Source organism: Nyctibius grandis, chromosome 27, assembly GCF_013368605.1.
Source record: "Nyctibius grandis isolate bNycGra1 chromosome 27, bNycGra1.pri, whole genome shotgun sequence".
NCBI classification, from domain to species: Eukaryota; Metazoa; Chordata; class Aves; order Nyctibiiformes; family Nyctibiidae; genus Nyctibius; species Nyctibius grandis.
The window spans coordinates 2,170,065-2,179,700 of NC_090684.1; the positions used below are offsets into that span (position 1 = coordinate 2,170,065).

Below are 9,636 nucleotides of genomic sequence, written 5' to 3' on the forward strand. Positions count from 1 at the left end.
AAGGAGGATCTTCTTGGAGAGTCCTAAAACAAAGCCCCAGCAGCTCCAGGGGCTGGGGAGCAGCCACCACGGCCTCGCTGGCTCCAACTTCTCCTCTGGCCCCTGGCTGTGCTACCCCACGTTGCAGGTCATTTCCCACACCCGGTAAGTGTCAGGGTGCTTAGGCACAGGGTAGGTCATTTGGCAGCTTGGTCTGGGGGTGTGCAAGGGTTGTGTTTTCCTTTTCTGGTTGGGGGAAAGAGCGAGGGGGGAAGCTACTGAACATGGGTGACAGAGAGGAACATTTTGGCATTAATTTAAGACCTTGAAGGAATCCCAACAGTGCTGTAGCATCTCTGTGAAAGGGATATATGCGTGTGTGTGTGTTGTGGATTCTTTTTATTTGTCTGCTGGTTGCAAAGGGGCTGGGGGTGCAGGGGTGCACGGGGCTGGGGGTGCAGAGGGCAGGGCCCAGGGGTGCCCGGGGTGCGGGGGCAGAGCCCGGGGGTGCGGAGGGCAGGGCACGGGCAGGCGGGGGCAGGTCCCGGCGGTGCGGACTACAGGTCCCGGCAGCCCCGCTGCGGGCAGCGGTTCCGCCGCTGCCTCCACCTGACCCTCACATGACCGCGGCGGGGCCGGGGCCGGGGCCGGGATGGGGCAGCGCGATCGCATGTTTAAGGTGCTGGTGGTGGGGGACGCCACGGTGGGGAAGACGTCGCTGGTGCAGCGCTACGCCAACGACAGCTTCAACCGGCACTACAAGTCCACGGTGGGAGGTGAGCGGGGCCGCGGGGTGCGGGCGCCGGCCCTCGCTACCGGGGGGAGCCGAGCACCGGGCGCGGCGCCGGGGCTGCGGGTTGTGGCACAGCACGGTGGGGCCTCGGTGTCTGCGTTCAGCCGCACCCGGGGCTAAACAATAACCAGTTCTGTCACCCAGGACCCCTCCCCAGCTGAGAGAGGGAACTGGGAAAAGGAGGGAGACTCGTGGGTTGAAATTGAAACAGATTTAATAAGGAAACCGATATCAATGGCAATAGAAAAGATGCAAAATTATACCTAGCTCATAGAGTGGTGGCAAGTCCCTCCAGGGATCGCAAGCGTTGAGGAGAAGAGAGCAGAGCAAACCCTCCCCATCCCCAGCAGCTTTCCCGTTTATAGTGACCCTGACGTTATTACAGAACACTCTACTTGTGATGGCCTTCATCACCGTGGCTGGCCACAAACTGAAACAAAATGTAACAGAAAAGTGATTCTACACATTTTATCCCCACAAAACCAGAACAGTGCCTGTGTAAATATTGTGTTTATCACGATTAAGCTGCCCTTGCTCGTAGGCTGTGATGGGAGACTCGCTCCTCTCCCTCCCTGCAGACAGGGAAGCAAGAATTTGTACAAGGAACAACCGCCCCTCGGTACTTGCTGTGTTTTGCAGCCCCTGGGTCCGCCCAGTGCTGCGTTTGCTGGAAAAATTCCTCCTTGCTCTCCTCCTTCCCAGCAGAGCTGCTGCCACGTACGAGGGCTTGGAGAGCAGGCCTGCCAGGCTGGGCTTTGCAGGATGGGGAGGAACGCTGCTCTGTTCGTTGTGTTATTTAATCTGAAGTTCAGGAAGGGACAAGCCCAGCGTAGCATCCCGGGGATGCTGACAACACGCTTGGCTCCTGCTTATCTGAAGGCATTAGTGTGGTGGGGCCACCCTCTCTGCAGGGTGTGCAGTGGGTGGTGCGTGGAGCCCTCTGGATTTAACACTTATTTTGCAGCTTTCTGCGATGGAGGAGAGGGGATGGCACTCACAGCTCCTCCTGCTCCCTGTCTGGCCTGTGCTGGTGTGGGTGATGGCCCAGTACGAACTGCCGTGGCTGTGAAAGCGGTTGCTGGGTTGGCCTGTGCTGGGAAACGGTGGGAGACTGTGAAGGATCAAGCTGCATGGTACAGACTGCCCCTAATGAGGTTTCCTTTCTTTTTTGGGGATTCTCTAGTGGATTTTGCTCTGAAGGTGGTCCAGTGGTCGGAGTCAGAGACAGTACGACTTCAGCTCTGGGACATTGCAGGTATGTTCACCCAAAGCTGCTCAGGAGCAGAATGGAAAGCTCTCAGTGGCTTTGCCCTTTTTTTTTTTTTCCTTTCAATAGCAGTCTGCTACAAAAATAAATCCTCCAAGCCTGTCAATTCAAGGGGCAGGACTGCTCTGGTTTCCAGTGCTTTCCCTAGTTTGCAGTAGTAATTTAAATATTTAATCAAAAGCCCATCTGCAAAGAACACAGCAGCACAGATGATAAATCCTGTCGAGCCTTTCTTTTCAGTTTCAAAGCCAGAGCAGAGTGAATGGGGAAACAGGCTCATTTGTAGCTGGATATGTAATTTCTCAGCTCCGAGTCTTTTGCTAAAATCCTGATTTCTGGCATGATCCTTGTGTCCAAGCGTGGAGCAGCTCCACTGACCTCGCGCTGCTTTGGCTGCTGGGATCAGGAGGGCGATGTGGCTGCTCGGTGACCTGTGCGAGCAGAGCTGGCGATCCCTGGGGAGGAGTCGTGGCAAGAGGGGACCGTTGGGTGCCCCGGAGGTGGTGGGGCTGGGTCGGGAGCGGGGCACGCTCCGGAGGACAGCGTTACATGGGATGAAGCGGAGCGAGGAGCTCCCGCTCCCCAGAGGCACAGACAAACACGGTTCCTGACTCTCCACAGCAGCAGAAGACCGAGGACAGGCCGGTGCGGTAGCGTCTCTAAAATGGCACCTCTGGATCTAGAGGGGTGAGGAAAACAGGGTTGTGGTTTCTTCTGGTTCCAGTGCTCAGACTCGTGCGTCTGGAATCCTTAAAGAGAAAACAGGAAGGAGAAGTTTGCAGCAAGAGGATTGCAGCAAGAAACTGATTTCAGTTTCAGCCCCGAAAAGGCATTTAAGATTTGGAAAGCAGAGGGGCCACGCTGGTCATGGTGCTCTCCTCGTGCCCCGGGCAGAAGGGGATGCGCGCACCCATAGTCCCTGCTGCGTTGCCGTCCTCCTCAGAGGGGTGCAGAGATGGTCAGATGGTTTGGGGTAACTCAAAGTGCTCAGTTCTTGATGGCTTCAGAGCAAAGAGCCTGCTGACCAGCTACGGGGCTGCACAGGAGCCCACAGTGGCCAGGGACACTAAATTTAAGTTGCTACACCAGGAGCAATGCAAGTATTTCTGGGACATCTGAGTGTCTGGGTCAGGGTTAAGAGCTGCCCAGTTTGTTCCAGTTCTGTCGCTGCATTGCTGAGATGCCCCAGGCAGGACGCATCTCCGTGCCTGTATTTAAGTGGAGATTGTTAGTGTCAGCTGAGAAAATAATGTACCATGATAAACCTGTTATTTGCATGAACAAATCTAAAAATGGTAACTCTGAGGGGGGGATTTTTTTTTTTCCTTTTGCTCCTGAAGGGCAGGAACGCTTCACATCCATGACCCGGCTGTACTACAGGGAGGCATCAGCCTGCATCATCATGTTTGATGTCACCAACGTCAGCACGTTCAGCAACAGCCAGAAGTGGAAGCAGGATCTGGACAGCAAGCTCCTGCTGCCGGATGGGAGCCCCGTGCCTTGCCTGCTGCTGGCGAACAAAGTGAGCGGCTCGAGATGCTCTGTGTGCTTGTGTGTGTGAAAATGGAAGGAGACCCCTTTGGCACCACGCCTCGCCCAGGGCTGTCCCATAGCCTGGGGTCTTTTTAGTCCTTTCCTTAACTCTTCTTGAATTCTCTTTCTCTAGCAAGGATTCTCCTCCTTAACTAGGACTTAATACCTGGATGGCACTAAGGTGTTACCAGCTGCTCTGTCCGAGGATGCAGTGCCTGGTGCTGTGCTGTTGGAGCTCGAGCTCTGAAGCTCCTGGGTTATAAGGCTTTTTTTTTTTCCCTTTTTTGGTCTTTAACTGGCGGTAGCCTGGGAAGGTCGTGTATGATGCTGCAGGTAAAGTTTCTGTTCAGAGCTGCCAGAGGGATGTCTAGTTTTCGTTTGGATGTAGTGTCAAGTTTCACCGTGTAGATTGGTTGCTGTCTTGTAACGATTTATTTTTCTTTCATTTAAAAACTACCTTTATGTTCTTCATGTGCCAGCGTTGGCTCGGCAGCCCTTTCCAGGTTCAGTTCGAGACTTGCCTCGTTTGAGAGAGCCTAAAACTGGAGATGACTCAAAAACGTGATGGGTGGGCAGGAGAGTGGCTTTTCTTCTCCTCTTCTTCCCAAACAATGCTTTCCCCTGATAGCTGTTTTCAGGTAACATTTTTGCCTGCATTAGGGGAATCTGTGTGACTGTACACACTGCAGCTAACGAGCTGTTAGGGGACAGGTTTTCTCACTGCCTCTTCGTACGTCCCGTTGGCAGCAGCGTGGCTGCCTCAGTGGCACCACACCGCCAACGGTTCCTCGCTGCTGAGGCCAGGCAAATTTTGGATGAGTGACAATGCTTCCTTGTCCTGTGCTGGATGAACCTCCATTCCATGCGTGCTCAGCTGAGGTGTGTCAGTATCTCAGATGAGATAAATATAATGCTGCTTGCAACATCCCATTAAGAACCTTGCCCTAAGAACTCTCTATCAGCTGCGATCTGGGAGATGTGAAGGGCTGAGCCTACCTGCTGCCTGCCTGCGCACAGGCAGTGAACGGCTGAGGGGGAGAATTCCCCTCCCAGCTTAAAAATTAAAAGGCGAAACTTAAAATGACTGATTCTTGCTTTGTAGTGCGACCTTTCCCCATGGGCAGTGACAAGAGAAGAAGTGGATCGGTTCAGCAAAGAAAATGGCTTTTCTGGTTGGGTGGAGACATCTGTCAAGGAAAACAAGAATATTAACGAGTCCATGAGGTAGGCACGACGACTGGTTGTTAATTAATTAACTAAGAGTTAATTCCCTCTGTCAGACGTAGCCATCTTTGAGGTGAGGGGAGATGCTGTCAGTAAGTAACAAATAGCAGCAATAACATGCAAGTAAATCTCCCCAAGGGAAACTGAATCCTGAAAGGTCAGAAGTTTTTCTCTCCTTGGTTAAGCTCTGACATGCTTTTGGAAACAAATTCTTTGAACAATAGCAGGGATGTTTTTTCATATGCTGGCGTCTACCAGGAGGATGGGACTTGTTGTGCAAAGATCTTAGAAATTCTTTTGTGATGCACCAGTCCTTTGATGGAGAATATGGCTTTTTCTGAAAGGTATTAGACTGGGTATTCACACCTGATCTTGAGGTTGGGCAGTTGGTATCTAGGAAGCCTGTTGCTGTGTCCCAGTCCTAAACTGGACTCAAGGTGAGGTGGTTGCAGTGGGTGTTGTTAGTTATCCGGTCCCTGCAGAGTCTTCTGATGCTGCCAAGTAATAGCAGTGATGCTGTTGTCAGTGCTGTGAGGTTCCTTAACCTGAGTTTGGTAGCAGGGATGGTGCCGGAAAGGCAGCTCTGATTGTTTAGTCATTACAGTGCTGGAGTTTTGTGTCCTTCTAGAATGAATTGCTATTTCTTTTTTTGTACTGCTGAAAAGCTGTGTGGCCCAATGCTGCTTGTTTAAAAAAAAAAACAACAAAACAACCTCGTATATGTTTGTCTTCTAGAGTCCTGATTGAAAAGATGATGTCCTCATCCACTGGTGATGGAAGTTCCTCTGCTACTGGGAGTGGGGATTATATTAACATAAAAGAGACAACCCCGCCAGGCTGGGCTTGCTGTTAGATGCACTGACTGCATCAGCCTTGGGTCTAGCAGCAACGGCCTCTTATTATTATCTCATTTTTTTCCTAAACTGGCTGTCACTGGTTTTTGGTTTTTTTTTTTACATGATCGTGAACTGTCTTCGGTTTAGTGCATATTCGTACTCAGTAGAGCGTTGCTGCAATGACTTGGAGTGGGGAGTGGAAGGAAGAGAGGAATGAGAAAAGGATTCCTCTTCCTTCTGGTGTAGTAGCAACTGGAAGCTCTGCTGCCAGTAATGTAGCGTGGTCCGTGTTCAAGCACATGGCTTGGATTAATTTTTTTTTTAATTTTGAGCACTTCATCTTCTGACGTGTGGTGGCCTGTCTCAGGCAGGGCGAAGGATGTCGAAGGTATATTTTAAATATTGTTGCACCTTTTATTCCCCACCACGTGCACCCACCATACACAGAAGCAACAGCCCAAAGCGTTACAGTGACCTTCATCGGACGCACGCAGAGTTCAAGCGGTCTCTCTGTGCCTGTGGATTCCCAGTGTGGGATTACAGCAAACTCTTTACTTCATGCTCTGGAGCTATATACCCCTGCTGACGCGTCCTGGAGAGACCAACACATCTCATCGTTGCCACTAACTGTCCTTAAGATGTGAAGCCAGATGCGGATTGGCACGGTGTCCCACGTAACCAGACCTGTAAAATTATCAGGGTGATTTTGGTAAATGGTGTAGCAGAGCCCTTCCCTACGTGTGCACCGACTGCGGTGCGTAACAGCAGAGACCTCAGATTTTTGTCAATAATTGCCCAGTTGCCTTCTGTTTGTTCCCTCTCACTCACCCTCTGTCCAGCACAATCCTGTGTATTCTGTTCTGCTGCCACTTTATTAGGGCACTGAGAGCTGAATGAGGAATAGGTTGTAAACTCCTTTGTACGACAGAACAAGAGTCCTTTTCACTTTTAGAACACCCTGTATCCTACCATCTCAAATAGCTTTGCAATTGCTGATGAATTGCCTTCCCACAATTATTCTGCAGCGATGAGTGAAGTTGGTAGCAGGGATGGTGCAGGCAAGGCAGCCCCCTGAAAGCCCACCCGCTGGTTTTAGTGGTGCAAGGGGGAAGCAAAGGAGAAGACTTGGGAGGACAAAAGGCAATGAAGTGAACCGCTACCCCGCGCCTTTTGATGCCTGCTTTCCCCAGCGTATCCCCAGGTACTCCTTGGTGAGAACGGTTCTTGCCAACAACAACAACAAAAATTGGTAAAAGCACACTAGATAGTTGTCTTGGGAGAGTTAATAGGAAACACAGTCTGTAGGGCTGGAGTTACAAAGCGTTGTGTGCGTTTTAGATAAGCACGTGATGTTACAGAACTGTCTTGCCCGTGTTTTAGGTTAGGGTTTGAACAAGTGGTCTTCAATAACTTATTTCCCTTCTCCAGTAGTTTAATTTGAGAGGACTATAAATTGGTTTGTCCTGATTCCTGCTGAATTAGGACTGCTTTTCTTTGGCAAAGTATTTCTTCTGTCTGTTCTTGCTTTATATAATCCATGGAGGGAGAAGGTGGTAAGAACAGGAACTGATTGCCTTCACTAAGTGCAAAAAATTCTGAGTTTTCATTCTCTGGAGTTGAAAAGGATTGATAAGTAAACAGTAAGGGCTAAGAAATTTAGAACTAGTGCTGTGTTCCACTGTTTTAATTAAAAGCTAAAACGTCTGGGCTAGGATTCTGTTGTGCAAATATTGCCAAATTAGGTTTTACAGGCACTTAAATATAGCCTTTTCTGTGCCGTTGGATTCACTGTGGAACTGGTTAGCCACAAAATTGAACTGTCTTGTTGAATTTTACTTCCTAAATACTGTGTTAAAAAAAAAAAAGAAAAAAAATTTTTTTTAATCCTATAAATATTTCAAGTTCTTCATGGAACATGGGGAGAAGGGTCTCATTTTTTAAAGGATCTGTCACAAAACCGTTAAGATTCATGTGTTATTTATTGATTTCTGTGTATGCACCTCAAAGCGTTTCAGCAAAGAGGTCAAGTGTTAGCGCTGTCCTTACAGATGGAGAAACTGAGGCACGCAGGGGAAATCTCTGCCCAGGACCAACAGACTACTCAAGTCAGAAAGAGCTTGGCACTGAACAGAAATTTTCTAATCCCTGTTTCGATGGCCTGGCTGCTGGGCCGTACCTCTTGCAGGAAAGCACCTCTATACCTTTTCCATGTCAATTTGATATGTACCAGTGCCTCTTTGGTGTCTGGACCCCATAACCTGGACCTCTTTTTCATAAGTGCCTCTCAGAAACAAGCAAAAAGCCAAAGGAAGATCTTTGAAGGTTTTCTTCTATTATACATAATTTCTGTTCTGCCCCGTGGTTTCCGGGTACCGGTGTATGCCTTGGGGTTTTTTTTTTTCCACGCTGCTTACTGCTTGTTAACGTCTTAATAGACACAGCACACAAGTGTCACAAAACAAGCCTGCACAACAGAAACAGTCGTTGCTTGAGATCGGTATAAAAACTCAACCAGACAGGAAAACGGTTTTACTGTGCAGAGTGAGCTCTGTGTTTTTTCAGAGCTCACTCTGTGGCACACAAGGTGCTTAAAAAAGCAAAACAAAAAGAAAAACCCCAACTCTTCCTTGATTCAGTCCTGTAAAATGAACTAATTCAAAAGCCACATCTAACCATGCTCTTTGCTGGGATAGGCAGTGTGGAAAGGACAGTTGCCTGTGGAATTGATTGTGGCCAGCTTGTGCTAGCTGAAATAATTCTCGTTTTTAAAACAACTGAAAGGGAAAAGCCAACTTGAGTGAAGCAGTTTCTAAGAAATATTTTAATCAAAGTCAAGTCTCATTCATGCAGACCAATAAAAACTTTAATCTTTCAAATATGAATCAGAAAAGCCTCATCTTTATTATGATGAACAGTGCGTCACTGGTGTCTTCGTCAGGAATGACCTGTTTTAAAAATGAAGGCACTTGATTTTCCCTTCTGCGGTGCCTCCTTTGACAGGGTACTCTGTGTGCCTCTGGGCCAACTGTACCTGTTTCACTCTTCCACATGTTCTCCCTCCTATAACTTTAATTTGTGGTCGTGGGACTCAAAACCACATGAAGTTTAACGGTGCATTTTATGTGTTGATGACAACGCACTATGGGTCCACATCGCTCAAAATTTTTACTGCAATAGAATTTGAAATCACAAGGACAGGCTATAGTCCAGAAATAAGTCAACAATATCAAAACTTAGCCTTTTTTTTTAAACCACTTGCAGTTATGCAGAAGTATTTTAGAGTGAGGGTTCTGATTACTGTAAAGTTGCAGTATTATCATGTTTGTATAAAGAGAAGAAACTGCTGGGAGGTTTTCTCCATATCAATCAGTAACTAATTGCGAATTGCAATTGCAGTATTGCAAAAGGTTGAAATAAAAGTCTGACATTGCTTGTGTAGTAGTTGTTGTTGTTTTCCTGTCTTAACAGCCCTAACAAATGGGTTCACAAGTTCAAACTAGAAAGAGTCTTGCTGTCAATAACAGGGTATGTGTAGAGCGTACAGCGTGAGCTGCCCTGTGCTGCCAGCAAAACAAGTTAGATCCTTTGCACGGAAACATCTTGCTGTCTCAATTACTGCAGTCTTACTGACCTCCAAGCAGGATGTAAGCATGCAAAACTTTCGCATCTGTGAGTCAGTCATAGTGGCTTTTAATCCAATATATCCAGCTAAGAGGAGAAAGAAAAGAATTCCTTGATGTGGTTGGTTGTTAATACGCCTTCCTCCTTATGGCTCATTAATTCACACAGTGTGTTTTGGGGCAGACCGTGCAGGCAGGCAGTTGCTCTGAATGCCCCTCTTTCTTTCCTCATCAGCTTGATTTTCATGAGTATTGACTTGCAAGAAGGACAGGGCACATCTGACCTGATCAGAAAAATGGTGGTAATTCCAAAGGAGACAGATGAAGTTCAAGCAAGGCATTAAATGAACTCAAAGTACCCCTATAATTAGGTAAAAGCTGACC

The 9,636-nt window shown here is 48.2% G+C and overlaps 1 protein-coding gene across 1 annotated transcript; it reads left to right on the forward strand.

The window, feature by feature from the left end:
- The first annotated feature begins 631 nt into the window (after window positions 1-631).
- RAB29 (RAB29, member RAS oncogene family) lies at window positions 632-9,068 on the forward strand. The gene is made up of 5 exons (XM_068419109.1): window positions 632-755; window positions 1,956-2,027; window positions 3,380-3,561; window positions 4,675-4,796; window positions 5,532-9,068. The coding sequence occupies exons 1-5, from the start codon at window positions 632-634 to the stop codon at window positions 5,647-5,649; spliced, it is 618 nt and encodes a 205-aa protein (XP_068275210.1). The 3' UTR covers window positions 5,650-9,068.
- The last annotated feature ends 568 nt before the right edge of the window (window positions 9,069-9,636 follow it).